Source organism: Leptonotus elevatus, chromosome 12 (genome assembly GCF_054856555.1).
Source record: "Leptonotus elevatus isolate MCC_2025b chromosome 12, RoL_Lele_1.0, whole genome shotgun sequence".
Lineage (NCBI taxonomy): Eukaryota > Metazoa > Chordata > Actinopteri > Syngnathiformes > Syngnathidae > Leptonotus > Leptonotus elevatus.
In genome coordinates, this window is record NC_141250.1 from 16,200,658 (window position 1) to 16,217,289 (window position 16,632).

At 39.7% G+C, this 16,632-nt stretch overlaps 1 protein-coding gene across 1 annotated transcript; it reads right to left on the reverse strand.

Annotated features, from left to right (window-relative positions):
* Positions 1–10,854: 10,854 nt before the first annotated feature.
* Positions 10,855–14,730, reverse strand: vgll3 (vestigial-like family member 3). The gene is made up of 4 exons (XM_086091471.1): positions 14,392–14,730; positions 12,933–13,254; positions 12,245–12,784; positions 10,855–12,154 (listed from the first exon to the last, which is right to left on the reverse strand). Exons 1-4 carry the CDS (start codon positions 14,506–14,508, stop codon positions 12,114–12,116), a joined length of 1,020 nt encoding a protein of 339 aa, XP_085947597.1. The 5' UTR covers positions 14,509–14,730; the 3' UTR covers positions 10,855–12,113.
* Between the last annotated feature and the right edge of the window lie 1,902 nt (positions 14,731–16,632).

A 16,632-nucleotide genomic window follows, 5' to 3' on the forward strand; every position in this document is an offset into this window, starting at 1 on the left:
GAGATGGATAAAAACAAGTGGATTTTGCTGCATAATTCATATTCTACAAAAGTAATATTAATCAGAATGCCATGTTTAGACTATTGTGGGCTCAGAGAACATATTGTAAAGGAAATTTGGGGGTTTAGCGGATTAGCAGTATAGACAATGTATGTATGGAGTAGCTGAGGTCTCTTTTTTGAGCAACTTTTATACTTACACGACCATTATTGTTGGAGAGGAGGATGAATATTTCATAAAAGATAAGTGAACAATGTAATAGATAAACAAAATGACAGGAGGAGGAGGAGTAATGGAAAGTATGAGCTCTAGAACATCCCGTCTAAGGACACTGGAATGAGTCAGTACAGTTTCTCCAACCATTCTTAAATTACGTTTCCTTAGCTTGATTTATTTTATTCTATTTGGATCAACATTTCTGCCACAGCATCTACAAGTCACAGCTGCTCGCTGGCCTCAGAGGTCAGCGCATCCTTGACAATAAGTCTGCTATTGGGATTCATTCTGAACCCAAGATGAAGATGCCTCACCGTGTTATTCCAGAGTTTACAGCAAATGTTTGAGACTATTATATGTGACGGGTTTTTGGCTAAATCAAAGGCTAGTATGGTTCTGCTGGATGCATTTACTGTGATTTTTCAATTCAGTTCATCTTATTTATATACCACTTTCCTTGGCAATAGTGCCAATGTAAAACCATGCAATTATTTCTTATTACTTCTATAATCGCCATCGGGTTTGAATTGTGACGGAAGAAAAGAGCAGTCCTGAAACATTTATTTTTGAAAACCTGGAATCCAACGAGACAAACTCGTTGGCATGGATGTTCGATGGCACTGACTCTCACACACACATGCATTCATTTCCTGGTTCTGGAAATCCAGAAAACACTTTTATTCCAGCAAGTTGACCACAAAGGTCAGATCGTGCAATATCAATAAACCCAAGAGTTAGATTACAGACCTTGTCAGGCTAAGTTAGCATGTTAAAAACAATAGAAGACCTCTAAAAACAGAGTGGCATTTAAAAAAAAAAATCAATAGGCTATCACGGCAAAATTAACTCATTGATTGAAATAATTTTGTAGTGCAGCAGCAACCTTTCGAGCTGAGGCAGAGTATGTCGTTTAACAAAGGGTCAGTTCTCCTCCTGAGCTCATTTGCATTTTCCTTAGTCCGAGCAGCCCTTACTTCCACATGCACTCATACACACACACACACATACCCACGTTGGGGTGTGCGTAGGCAGATGGAATAGAGAGGAATCCCTGATAAACCAGCAGCCCGGCGGAGGGCATAGAGAGAGGAATGCCAGCTATGCCGGGCATTCACAACACTGTGTGGTATTACCAAACAAAGCCTTCTCTTCAACCACTTGTCAAAGACACTATTGTTGCGTGAGGGGTGAGCCTCTGTATCACACACACACATTCCTCATTGCACTCTACACAACACACTCATCTGTGCTTATGTATTATTACTTATACTGTAACTTCTTTAATTAGTCGCATTGTAAATGGGGGTGGTACATCCGTAATATAATTGGTATTACAGTAAATGGAATGTCGTCATGTGAATAATTATATGTTCCAACACAAGTACAAAAAGGTAAGGACCACACAGTTCTGGGGTTCCATATTCAAATCTTAGCTCTGGCCTTCCTGTTTGGCGTTTACATGTTTCAATTTTCTCCAGATACTCCGGCATCCTCACACATGCCAAAAAGATACACATTAGACTCTCAGTTGTCAATAGGTTTGTCTCTATGTGCCCTATGATTGGCTACTGATCAGTGAGGGTGTACTTTGCCTCTCGCCCAACGTTAGCTAGCATGGATTCCAGCTCACCCACAAACCCTGGATCAGCACTGTACAAAATGGGTTGATATTACTGCTTCCACTCTATATTTACAATAACATTTAACAGTTTTGATTGTCATTGCAACCTTGACATGCTTAGTTAGTAACCAATTGGACAGAATCAATGTAGCTAGCGCACACCGTTAGCGGCGCAGGTTTACTAGCTACTAGGGGACTAAGGTGTCTTACTCAACTGGATAACAACTGCTCATTCAACCCTGAACATCAATCTTACCATGAGAGTGTGGGGAATTTCATGCGTTTAACTTCATTGGAACCGCCTGCTCAGTTTGTATATGCGGAAGACCATTGACTGAGAGCCAACACTATTCACATACGTAGCATTTTTTTTACTCTTTCATGCCCAACATCAGTGACCTGAAAAATGTTGTTGTGACGGAAATGGCAGAAGAAAAAAATCACAGACACACAAAACTATTATAGAAAGTCTAGCTATGTTCCACTTCTTGTAGGTTACGGGATAGTTATCAAAATAGTCTTATTGGTGGTGTACTGTACTGTACTTGCCAGTATGGTGCCCCATTGAGAATCACCTGGAAGAGGGTGGGAGCGAAAAGGAAGCTCCCTGCTTACTGGCCAAACTGACAGCTCACACACACACTCCCAGGGGGGTTGACAGCGAGAGTGTTGCAGGGCTTTTCCTATAGGAGAGAAGAAAGCTGTCTGTTTTTTGTGAGAGAGCGACAGCAAGTGTGTTCGCTTCTTCCTGTTGCTCTGACGTGCTCCTGACTGCTCCTGCCACCTGCACCTCCTCTACAAAAGACTCATGGGAAGGCAGACGTGACAGGAGGGCGGGACTCACATATGTCTTGTGTCTGAATTTGGCGAATGGTCCGGCAAATGCCTGTCAATCACTGTCAAGGCAGGATGAGAGTTGAGCTGTAATTTGTGTCACTGGTCTCGATCAGAGTCAAGGATTTTTTGGGGGAGAATTTAATTATGCCCCCAATGCGCAACGATAAGTGACTAACAACTAACAAAAACATTTTTCACACAGTTTAATTGTGTGATGGGTGGGCAACCATTGCTGACATTCTCATCTGAGGGTAACGCTCTTCTCAGCCTTCATTCACCACTTGGGGGTCATCATCACTACATAGGAAGTTCCCAACTTGGCTTCCCAAGGTTGTAGTGACGGAACCCACTGAGCTGCTGGCCCTTGACAAGACGTCCTGCCGAGGGAAGGGGCTCTCTGGTCGCGTGGTGCCTGGTTAGCGGAAAAGCCCCTGACTGTGGGAGTCCAATGCAATAACAATGGAGAGACAGTAGAAGGTTGCCAGGGGAGCAAGGAATTACCTGCCAATTAGGCAAAGTTAACAGGAAGAATGATGGATGTCAACCTGTCAGAACCCGGGGGGGTTGGGAGATCAGCCGGATAAGCTTCATGTTATCCCTCAGATTACACTCTCTGCTGATACGCACGCATGCACACACACACACTGAGATACGGGGATGTTCTAAACCCTAACACGTCGCTGTGAAGCTTGTGAATGGAACAAAAAATTATTTGATTAGATGTCAATTTGGACCCACAAGGGTGTTTGGGAGTGTTGATTAATAAAACAACTTCTCTTCGTGGGCATCGTCAGAATGCACGGCGGGAGGAGGCGGCTGTACTTTTCTCAGGCTTTTGATTAGCCAAGATTGACAGCCAAATGTTTTCATGTGGAAAGAGAATTGTTTTTCTTTTTTGGCCCGGCACTGTGGGAAAACATACGCTTTTAATACAACCTTGCATTATAGCTCTGTTATCAATTAGAAGTTTGATGTGTTTTTATTCATCGAAAAACCACAGCGGCATTCATGGTGCGACTTTAAAAGATTATCATACAGTAGGGCTGGGGGTTGCAGTGTTACTTATGAATGTCATATCACAGTGTTTTGCAAACCATCACCCTCTTAAAATAATAATCATGTTGTGTGACTTTTTGTGTGCGTGTGTGTCCTAAATAGTTTCTTAGAATGCCAGCTACCTCTACTGAAATCGTTAAACAGATCATTCAATTCTATCCCAGAATTATTCCTACATATAACAGTTATTTTGTATTTATTATTTATTTTTTGAATAATTAGGAATACATGTGACATATTACAATTTGTCCTCACCCTAATTTACGGTAGTTTTCATATTCAATTTACAGTAAGTAAATTATTATTATTATTAATTTTCAAACGAAGAGCTAAGTGCTAGAATTTAGAAGAAAATGTCAGGCATCGTGGTTGGTTAACTCATTCACTGCCATCCCTCCCAGTTACAATTCATTTGGCATCTATCCTGTAGTTGGTAATGGCAGTGAATAAGTGCAGACTTTCAACTTTAATTTCGGGGTATTTTCGCCCAACAGTTGTTACAACAGTTTATATACTGTCTATGCCTCCCACTTTTTATTGGACTTCCTAGTCATCGCCGTTTGCTGGATTTCATTTCTGGCGCTGTCATGCCAGGTCCTCGACTGCAACTGTCTTCAAGTTGCTGCTTGTTGTTGCTTGGCACATTTGCCCTTCAGTTTTGTCTTCAGCAAGTGAACTGCATGCTCAATTGGATTCAGGTCAGGGGACTGACTAGACTTTTTTACTACGCAAATTTGGGTTGCTTGTACAGTATGCTTTGGGTTATTGTCCATCTGCACTGTGAAGCGCCGTCCAATGAGTTTTGAAGCATGAGCGGAATGAACTGCGCAGCCGCTGATAGTGCATTTGCTACTCAAGATGCCTTTTGGTTGATATTGCTGCAATCTCATGGGAATCATTCCGAATTTGTTTTGTCGGCACACATGCATCCTGCTGACTTGATTCCAGTGTCCAACTCAGGAAACCATCCTTTGGTTCTTTTTAATTCTCAGAGGAAACATTACCTCAGTGACAGCTCCAAAATGTAAACACAACAAAAGCAAACATCTGCGTCAATGGTCCGGGAATGCCACTGCGGCTCTGGTATGCGTGGTATGGTCACTACAGACAGAGTTGGGAGCAGCAGGTATTGGTCACATTGGGCCTGACTGAATGATTGACAGGCAGGTGGCTTGGCAAGGGAGCCCCCCCCCCCCCCACACACACACACTTATATGTTGCACTGAGAGAAATGACTCTTTTTTTTTTGCAATATTGTATTTTATTGAGGCGCACATATTTAAAATGTGAAAAAATAGAAGTAACTTGAATATAAGCCATAATAACAACTTTGTGTAAAATTTGTATTTCATTAATTAATGACTAAATAAACAACTAAAACAAACATTTTACAATAATCTGTATTATCTTGCACTATTTAAACTCGCTCATCATTCCTCCCAGCTGTAGCGGATGCTAATTGGCCACATGACGGGACCATGATAGATCTGCGCTCTATACACTCTGAGCACTGCGCCTAACCCCATTGTACGAGGGGGAGGGAAAGTGCGTGTTTGAGGACACTGGATGAATGTAAATAATATAAATGAGTGACGGAATGAGAGGGTGAAGTGTCTCCGCTGCTTAGTCGGGACACTTCACAGATGAAATGTGACTTAAGAGGGTCGACAAAGGAAATGTCTTTTCATCTAGATTTGCACTTTGCTTTGTTTGAAGGGCAGTGAAAGTGTAAATGCTAGTAGAAAATAATAGAAAAGTAGAGTGCAGTCAAAGGTAAAACCTTTTTTTTTAATGATAAACATAGAAATACAAAATAAAATCCTTCACTGTAAGTAAAAAAAAAAAAGTGCATACACTGAAATGTGTTCTTACAAGGAAATGTAAATGTAAATGGGAAACCTTTTTTTATTTTATTTTTTATTTTTTTCGGACAATCAGAGTAAAAAGTCATCTGTGTTTGCAATATCTCGTCTTGCTCCCACCCTGACTTGCCAAGAAGGAGAACAAAAAAAGTTACCATAATTGGAAGCAATTAACTTCACAGAGGTGGCTCATTCACTCAACTGCGCAAGCAGCCAATCATATTGTGCCCTGCTTAGACTTCAAAATGATAAGAAGAGCTCATTACTGGTATGAAGCGGTTTGAAACCTTGACTTTTTAAAACCACGGTAAACTGTCAAATTGGTCATCGCCCCATGCTTAGTAAGGAGTAGAAAGTACAATACATGTTTCTTAAACGTATAAAGTCTTCATACAAATAATGACCCAAGTTAAGTTCAGATACCAGAAAAATCGATTTACTATCTACAATAATGAAGTGTCTGTATTTCAACATGTTACATTTGTAACAAATAATTAATGGCATCAAACATGCAAAAGACACAGCCATGCATATCGTGCTCTTGCGACCCCGCGGAGAATATCGCACTGCTTCCTGCTGAGGGATTTTTCTGCGCATGTGCGATACAACAAGTCAGCTTCCCACAACTATAAGAGTTGATCCGAAATAGAAGTTTCGGCTAATAAAATGTCATGAGGTGGATTCTTGCTTGTCCAAACAGAGGACAGGTCTTGCTTGTGTGGCCGGGCAGTGGAGGGGAAACAGGTGTTGGTTGCTAAATGTGCTTTGAGTGAGCAGAGGAATGACAGCTATGTACTGGCCTCTGCGGTTACTGGAACATTACCCAGAGTGAGGCTGACAGCAATAACCTACTGAATGGAATGGAGTGCCGCTCCCCCTGATTGGAAAAGGATTGGTGGTTTTGCAAACATACAACAAATGCAAGGACAGAGATCAAGTTATTATTGTGGAGAATGTGAACCTGTAAACTGTGATTTACTAAACCAACTCTAGGTTTAATACGCAGTCTGTGATATGATTCTGTGTTTCTAGCCTTCCCTGATTACAAATATTTTTCATCTGTACTTTACTTGGATATTTATGTTTTTAGATTATGAGAGGCAAGATATTTTTCCCATCCAAGGCCTTATTGTTTGATGTTCTCGGCTGCAAGAATGATTTGTGGCGAATGTGTGGTGCCGGCCAAAAAACCACAAGCTTTGGCTTTCAGAAATGTTATGTTTATTCTGAAAAAATACATACTGCTAAGGTACATATTTTCCAGTTGTTATCATTAGCTTTTGTATTTGCAGTCTGTTCACAATGTAAGATAAACAAGTTTTGACAGCATTTGATATCAAGTCAAACCAATGCTAGCTAGTTAGCTACCGCTTGGTTTAGAAAAGCAATGGACATGTTACATATGGAGGACCAAAACTGCCAAAATTCTAAATAAATAAATTACTAAATAAATAAATAAATGACTAAAAGGGAAAATAAAAACTGATATAAAAAATATAGAATTCCAAAATTAAATACAAATGTATTTATTTATGTATATATATATTTTTTAATTCAATTTTGGAATTATATTTTTTTATATCTGTTTTTATTTTCACTTTTAGTCTTTTTTTTTTGTGTCATTTATTTATTTTAAATGATGCCAGTTTTGGTCCTCCAGAATTACATACACGATTTTCCTTCCCAATATGACCAATAAACAACCTATTAAAATGAGTAAATTTGTCAGTGAACGTTCAACAACAATTTACTTTCCCTATTCCGCTCTTCTCTGTGTGATGTGCACTCACAGCCAACAATAAACTTCAAGGCCCAAAAGCTCCCAACGTCAGCAGGCTATCGGAAGGGAAGATGCATGTTCAGGGCGCCGGCATCGCTATCGCTAGCTAGCTGTTACGTCACAATTGTGCCGAATAAAGTACTCATGTTCTGATGAGTACTATAGTTCTCAGACGTTTTCAGCAATTGCCTTCAATATATATATATAATGTATTTAAAGACACGCAATTCTGATTTCACTTCACAGTCTATTTAAGTACACACTGTGACTCATCAACTATGTAAAGTATCCTCCTCCTTTGTGTGTGGGTAAAGGAATGAGGAATGTAGCATGTCACAAGGTCTGTCTAGTGGACGTTTATTCTGCGTATTTGAACAACCGTAAGTATTAATTGTCTACTTTCCTCCAACTATGAACTGAATCCTGTTCTGGAAATGTGTGACATGGATCGTTTGCCTTTCAGTTTGGTCTGGGCCCAAGTTAAGCAACAGAATAGATGAATAGCTTCTAACAGTTACTCCATGATGCAAGAGTCTCACAGAACTTAAACGTTTCACAATTAGAGGCAGGAACGGTTAACCCAGTGGAGACGAATCTTAAGAAGTAACCCAAATATTTTAACATCAGTGATGCTTATCTGCTACGACACATGACAATGAGGAGTTGAAAAGAATCAGGGCAACTAAATGCGCGCCGGTAAATCACACAGATAAGGCCCAGCTGAGAACACACAAGGGAAAGTAAGGAGCAGATTTGCTGACATGTGGTGGGGGGGAGGGGGGGGGGGTCAAATTCAAGATTCAGTACATCTTCGGTTTATATGTTAGCTCCTCTCACAAGAGATTCCATCGAGGGGAAGAGTTTGGGGAGAAATCAGATTTCAGATTCCAGACGTTGCCATTTCGTGGTGAGTCAGTTAAATATGACCCTCAACGTAAATATGTAGTTGTACGTTGTTCACTAAATGAGTATGTTTGCAGTGACAACGCACTTTAAATAAAAAGTCGTCTGGTCCTTCCTGCATTGTGCTGTCTCATATTTGGCGGCCAAGGAGGACATTTTTATTTTCTGTTTTGATCCGACATTGCAATGCCTTGTTGTTTGCGAATAAATAATTAGAAAGGGGCAGCAATCACAGTCATCCATGTTAGAACTCATTCAACAATGTTTGAAATGGGACTCATCCTAAAAGAGAGTACAAGCCAATTATGTTTCCAATTCCTTCAAACCAATACAATTATGCACTACTGAATTGATGCGTATTGGATACAAAAGAAGCAATTCTGGCAAAAAGCAGATGAGGAAAAGACCCAGATGGGCTTTTCTTTTTCCATTGAAACACATAGTACATTTACTCTCATTTCTATTTGTTCAATTATTGGTTTTTCCTTTATATTTTCATTGCTTTCTAGTTTTCGCTGTATAGTTTGTTAATAGAAAAACTCTACATGGAAAATTTCGAGAGTATCTGCAAAATAATCTCTCTGATTTTACATTTTAAGCTTATTTTAAATCCCATTTGACATACGCCTTACTTATGAATAATTGACTGTCTCAACTGACTTTTTAAGAATCCAGAATTGTCTTTGTAAACTTTGTTGTTCTTCCTGCAGTGGAAGTGCCTGGAGTGATTCTCCAAGGGTGCCAGCGGGATGTCTGTTAGCATTTAAGTACTCGACAGGCTGATGCAGAAGCTAAATGCTAATGCTAATTAGGAGTTCTGTGAGGAGAGACTGCTGTTAAACCTTTCTAAATTTTGCAGACCTTTTTCAAATATAATTGCCTCTTTTTCTTCATAATGTTCCCTTCTACATTGCACTGCAAATATATTACAGCATATTTGAATGCTTGTATATGCTGTATGTGAACCCAACATGTGTTTTCTGTTAGCAAAAAAGGGAGGTTTCTCTCAGAATTGGTTGATAGTTTAAAAAATTGTGCTTGCAAAGTCTCCATGATGGATCGAGGCCTTGGCTACTACAATTTACAAAAAAATTGGGTACATGTTACACAAATTAACTCATTCACTTCTATTGACGGCTATAGACGTCAAAAATTCATTTGAACTATTTCTATTAGTTTAACATTTTTTCCACTTTTGTTAAAAAGAGTATGAAAACCTAGAAAAAATATATTGTACATTTAGAACAGATATAAAATTTGTGATTAATCATGAGTTAACTGGTGAAGTCACGCGAGTGATTACGATTAAAAATTCTAATCGCCTGACGCTCCTAATTTTTAATAATCTTTTTTTGCATCAGGCGATTAATTTTTTTATCGTAATTAATCGCATGACTTCACGATGAATCACAAATATAATATCTGTTCTAAATGTACAATGAAAAAATTCTAGGTTTTCATACTCTTGTTAACAAAAGTGAAAAATATGTTACACTAATAGAAATAGTTCAAATGAATTTTTGACGCTTATAGCCGTCAATGGCAGTCAATGAGTTAATTTACCTTTCAGAAGCAATTGCAAAAACTGAACCAGCTTCACATTTTGTTCTTTGTTAAAATTTCATTGGTTGAGCACTGCTTATTATTTTCCTGTTCAGGGTCATGCATCATGGGATTTGATTGCCGAGATAGCTAAAAAAAAAAAAATCTTGCCAATTCTTTCAACATTCTCTACTGTGCTCCACATGAGACTTCCTGCTTGATACATAATGATTTGTTCCCAAACTGCTGCTGGCTAATAAACGGAACCACATGAAGGAGGAGAAGAGGCTGGAATGTCTGTGGGCCACTACTGTTGATAATACCAACTGTCTGACCATCTTATACACACGCACACACACACGCACACACCAAGTTGTCGAAACGTAACACTGCCTGGAATCTGGTCTGGGGTGAGCATGCTTTCACTTTCAGCACATTATAAAATGAACTATTGGATCTGAAAACACTTTCATTATATCCACCCTATCTGTATTTGTGGTTTAATTTTTCCCAAGTCTATTTCGAGTGATATTACCAAAGGAGCAAGCCTGCTGGCGGATAGCATTGACTGTCTATGTCTGCCGTGACCAGTAAACTTCCTGTCCAGACAGAACAAACGCATTCTTGCTGTTTGTCGGCTGTCTGTGTGTGTGATTTAATATGCATGTTTTTGTGAAGCGAGGCCAAAAAAACCAACCTCTTATGGTATCTTATAATAACTATTTGTGGAATGTGGTCTATTTCCTCTGGTACTGCTGGTACAATGTCTTTTTTTTCCCAGCAGTTAAACAGTGAGTAAAAGTTTAGTATTGGTCATTAATATTTGATAGTATGAAACCAGCATGCTTACAAATCAATCTTGTTTTGGGCTCTATGTTCTTTTCTTCTTTTTTTTTTAAACCATATAAATATCAACCAGTTTGAGGGTGTAAATTTGACGAATTGATGTGACTGAAGAATCCAGTATCCAATAAGTGTCCAATATTGTAAAGACACAAAAACAGATTCATTTGCAAATAGAACGTCATAATTTATTATTTACAATAAAACATACAGTATCAAAATATACAACACACAACCCCTTGAGGCAAAGATTTAAAGGGACAGACATCATCCAGCAAAAAAAAAAAGCACACTTTGAAAAGTAAAACTGTACACATTTGGTATACGAGTCAATATCGCTATAAAGTGACTTTTGAGACTTTTTATCCCTGATAAGTTTAGATTTTCATTTGCACTCCATATTCATGCATTACATAGGTGTTGCTATAAATGCATTTTGGCCAAGCTCCCACACCTTTTTTTTTTATTTATTAAAAATTAACTGTAACAAGTCAATGTACATGTAAACAGCAAAATGTATGAACTTGCTAACAGTTTGGACCTCCACAGGGTACACATTTTTGGCTAACATGAGCATTTTATGAGCACATGATGGACCTTCACTTAGCAACATTAATTAGCATGATGACTGTGTGCTGTTTAGAAAATGAAATTCAAATTTCTCAAAGGTATTTATCAATTGACATAACGGAGTGGATATGTTAAGTTTAACAACATCCAATGGCATATATAATGTGATCAAAATTAGGAATTAAAAAAAATATTTTTTTTTTAACTCAGCAACAAATAGCTAGTGGTAATGTCACTGAAAACCTTTGCAGGCTCCTTAAGGGGGCAGTTACCCCTTTATGACACAGTGGAAAGCAATTTCAGGGAAAGTGTTCAAAAATGATTATGACAATAAAATGTACTTGATCAAAATGACTCATTCTGTCAAATAACTTCTCGCGGACTCAAAAAAGAATAATTGTAGTTTAGCATCATTTAACAAATTATTGCACACTGTAATTAGCAGAGCTGAGTGTTCATCCCCCCCAAAAAAAATTGTTTTTAGGGATTTATCATTCTATTGGTATGTGTGCAAATGTTATGCCACTTATTATAAGTCTTTAAAGTTTCATAATTCTGTTACATTTCTGATTGCGTGTTTCTGATGAGGACAAAAAAGGTACTTTATAGTGACATTGACCCATTGAAATAAACAGTTCTTGAAACAGAACCACTTTTAACACATAAAATGAAACAGTTTTTGCCAATAAAACATGAAAGAAGAATAGAAGTTCCACTCTCAATGGCTACAACATGTAACCAAAGCATCACTGTAACTCCGAGTCAGAGTCCATCTCCATCTAAATTGTGTCGACAAGGCAGGAGGAGCAGTAGTAGAAGTGACCATATTGCACACGGCAGTACAGGTTTGGTGTAAGCTGAGTCCTCTATTACATGTCAGCAGTTAGAACCATACTGTTGACTTTGCTTTGGTCTGCTCATGAGCTGCAGAGAGACAACAAAACATAATTATTCCCACTTCTCCTACTTTTTAGACGACATAACGCTTGACTGGACGCTTGTGGCTGAACCAACCTGAATCATACAACTCCAAGGACCCATGGAGCGGTGAAGGCGTCCAGGGAACGGATGACGCCGTGATGGGGCTGCAACTGCTGGGGTCCATTTCTGTCTTTGCACTCTCGCTGTGTGGGGAACTCCCCGCTGACTGGCTCTGGTTCCTCGCTCCCGGCAGCAGAATAGGACTAAACCTCGACTCTAGTGCTGAGCCGTGGCTTGGATACGAGTGGAACATGGGTCGGTGGTGATGCCGAGCGTGGATGTGGGCGTGGTGGTGAGGATGGTAGACATCGTGAACGTTGGGGTAGCCGCTTGCGTTTTGGGAGTTAAGGCTGTAGGTCCAGCTGTCTGTGAGGCTCGCCAGGGGTTGTAGGCTGGCCTGAGAGAGCACATGACCAGCCCATAGACTTCCATCAGCGGGGTTGAGGGAAATGGGACTTGGGGAGAATTCTGGGTGGACTGATACTGAGACAGACGGGAGGCAGGTAGGAGAAGGGGATGGAAAGGTGTTGCTCCAAGCTGGACTGTTTTGACCCTCTGGGAGGGAATCAGCATCTGAAGCAGAAACATTCATCAAAGTCAATTAACCCATTCACTGCCAGCCCAGTTAAAATGGAGCTTTGACGTCTATAACCGTCAGTGGCAATCAATGACTGAATATGATTTTCAGACTAACCATTCTCATCACAATGCCTCTGTTTACCTTTCCATGATCCGCCAGACGTCTGAGTCATCCGGATCGGCTTGTTTTCCCTGTTCAGTCCAGAGGACTGACTGAGGGCTCGAGAGAAGTGTTCGTCAACCACATCACTGATCTCCCCTTGGAAGTAGGTGAACAATATACAGCGGGAGTTTAAGTACTCCGCTCCGGCTGGTTGAATTCCATCTTTAACCTCCAAATCACGTAATGATACACATCCAGATTCGGTTCCAGGAGCCGGACGAAGACCCGGATCTCTGAATAGTATTTCTCGTCCTCCACCTTGTTGCTGGCCTGAACAGTTGTGCATCTTACTCAGCCTCCTCTGGAAGGAGAAATGAAACAGTTAGCATACGGACTGAATGGAGAGGTCAATTGAAATACAGGATGTTTGTCAATATTGAAGCAGGTCGTAGAAAGAATTGATTCCGTTCTTTGAAACCCGTGAGGTTGAGGGTTCGAACCCCACGCCCGGTGACCATGTCAAAGTGTTGTTGAGCAAGATACTGAACCCTGATTTGCTCCAAGTGGACCTGGCAGCGCCTTACATGGTAGCAGCCAACCACTTGTGCAAAAAAAAATATCATTAATTAAATTGTAATTTAATTGATTAATAATTTGGGCACCATGTGGTGTCATCAAAGCGCATAACCCTCATACGTCCAAAATGTTACATTGTTGAGGGAGCCATGCAGCATTTTGTTGCCTCAAGATTCACAATCTTGATGTGTGCGTGTTTTTTGAGTATACATTTGAATAAGCTTGTTTTGGTCAAATTGAAAATACTTTCAGATTTATTTCTGCCTATTAAACTGCTTAGTCAGCTCATCAATTTATTTACTGCATGGCTCTACGACCTTTGAAAAAGAGTCCAGGAAGATGACGTAACCACAGTTGTGTAATTATTTATAAACAGGCGATTTTCAACTTAGTAATTGGCGATTGAACATGAAAATGGGGTGGTGGTGTGTTGGAATAATACCAATTTAAATTGTGGGATTATTCCAGGAAATACGAAATAATAGTCCAACATGAGTCTAAATTAAAGCAGATGAAAGTGGTCACTGGCCTGTATTCTGTTTATACACACTTTCATGTTTAACAGAAGAATCACATCTGATGTGACACACATCGTCACGACCTCCACCAAGGCAACATATTGTGATTGTTTGTGTCCTACTCTCTATAGTTACTGACATATCCAACCGTATCTTTGGCATTTTGTTGACATTATAACAAAAATATTTAAAAAGTTAGTCGTCTCATACCATTTGAACCAACGTTTTTTTTCTCTCAGATTCAACCACTTAAATTGAACCTAGATAACCCCCATTCAACTTTGCGCTGTGGATCTTGATCGAAAGATATGTTCACTTATTGATTCCATAACTGAGCAATCCTTTCTTCAGTGTATGTTCAAACAAAGATGTCACTCCTACAATGAAAGTGCTCTCAGTCTCACCTGTTGTTGTTGTTGCTGCTGCTGGTAATGGTGGTTGTAGTATGTGGACTTGTAGGCTTCTGCAGGAAGGAGGTGTGCTCCATAGTTTTGGTGGTACATCACATCCAGGCAGCTCATAGCGAGCGAGCAAAAGAGAGAGAGAGGCTATCACTGGGCTCAGCTGACTCGGAAGCTTCAGGCTGGTTGTGTCCCCTCAATCTTCCCAGCCTCCATATATTGGCACACACATACAATGGCCATGCCGTCCTGCTTGAATACTGACAAAGTGCCTCCTGCTGTTCACCACCCGGGGCCACAAAGTCGACCAAAAACTTGTGACACTCGAGACCAGTGAAAAACTCCTGTCAAGATTTCAGACTCCTTCTGATTGGCTGTTTGGTGAGATTCTCTCTCTCTCTCTCTCTCTCTCTCTCTCTCTCTCTCTCTCTCTCTCTCTCTCTCTCTCTCTCTCTCTCTCTCTCTCTCTCTCTCTCTCTCTCTCTCTCTCTCTCTCTCTCTCTCTCTCTCTCTCTCTCTCTCGCTCGCTCGCTCGCTCGCTCGCTCTCATTTTAAGTTATGAGACGGGAGTGAGAGAGGGCTAGAGCACGTTGACACACGCCCATTTGGGAAGGGTCTGCTTCGGACGCATTTGCTGTACATGAACTAAAGTTTTTACTTCAAAGACAACCCAAATTTCCCATTCTTTTGTGTCCCAACTGATATCGAGAGCTGTTTCTAATATTTAGCTCCTCGCATGAAACTTAATACGGCAGTGAATTGACAGAAAGGATTTAGAGACAAGCGAATGTAAATGGGTTTGTTTTTGTGGCTGCTTCTGATGCTGCTTGTCATTCTGATGATTCCACAGATTCTGGAAAAGTAAAGTAAGGCGGTGTGTGGTCTGGCTTTATGTGTTTGCAGAGACAGAAGAAAGAGTATGAGGGCATCTTGTGGAGAAAGTGTTGATGGCAGGTCAGGGAGATTTGTTACTGTATTTGGATTTGTGGGAGGGGCCTATGTGTTCAATCACTATACAAGAGATGTTTTGTCAATTGTGTCAAAACTAGGTTAGAAAAAGCTAACTAACACTAATATCCTAAGCGGCCGGAAGACGGCTACTGCCATTATTTGCTGCATAAGCCTTTGAACGCAACATTAGACTCCAAAAACAAGCAGTTAAATACACAATAGAAAAACAATGGAAATGATTGACAGAAGGGGGGAAAACAAGGCAACTAGTGACAAAAGATTGGGGAACATTTTCAAACATTATATGAAAAAAAGTGTATAAACTACAACATACAAAAGTAATGATAATTACAACAATGAATATTCTTGGAGGTCACAGTGTTTTTTTTTTTTTTTTTAAGATGTAGCCAAAGCTACATGTTAGCTTGGCTTTTTTAATTAAATTGGATTACATTTAAGGATGTTGATACAAGTGCAGTGACATGTTTCAGAAGAAAATATACAGTTATAGTACATTATACGGTGTTTGATTATTTTTTGTAAAGCTTTCAAAGAACAAAGCCAATGTGATCTTTTTGTATACATACACACTATATAAAAACATATGAAAGGCTACACCCCCGTTCTTGTTCAAACACATTTCCCACATGTGGCTGACATATTTTGTTATGTTCCACTGAAACCAAGGTTGGACTTTTTGGGCCATAATTCCAAAAATTGGCGTCAACACACCACTGCTCATCGGCCAAAAGAATACACGAGGTGGAAGGAATTATGAACAGTTACTAGTAGCTGTCGGTGTAAACACAAAACCTTCAGGCTCCTGCTAGAAAGCAAAAACAAAAAAACAAAAAACTTGTCAGAGAAGGCCTACTAGAACACCTGAAGTTTAGCTGGTGTTAATCAGAGCTTTTTAAAATCGTGCTGACTCCCATTTAACATGAGTTTGAATGTTAATACTTAATTTTGAACACAGTCAAAGAGGGTGTGCACACTTTTGCACAATTGAGTTAACAAATGAGTTTTGAAATGAGTCAAATTTTTTATATGACTGCCGACTTTTTATGTCAACTGTATGCTTGTGTCAATATGGTTGGACAATAAACACATAAACAATAACCACACAATAAAACATCTGATCATAAACCTTAGAGTGAAAGAAGCGTCACGCACGCACATACGCATGCACGCACATATGCAGCACAAATACTATTTAACCAGTAACACTGCTTCCTGTTTACTATTCATCATTGCGCAGACATAAATAAGACAACAGGTTGATTTATTATTATT

Bases quoted from the DNA above. Each gene is read 5' to 3' on its own strand.
- vgll3 (XM_086091471.1), bottom strand. From the start codon at position 14,508: ATGAGCTGCCTGGATGTGATGTACCACCAAAACTATGGAGCACACCTC. The intron at 13,255-14,391 runs GTGAGACTGAGA...TTCTCCTTCCAG, and splicing joins AGCAGCAACAACAACAACAG to AGGAGGCTGAGTAAGATGCA. The intron at 12,155-12,244 runs GTTGGTTCAGCC...GTCTCTCTGCAG, and splicing joins CTTGGAGTTGTATGATTCAG to CTCATGAGCAGACCAAAGCA.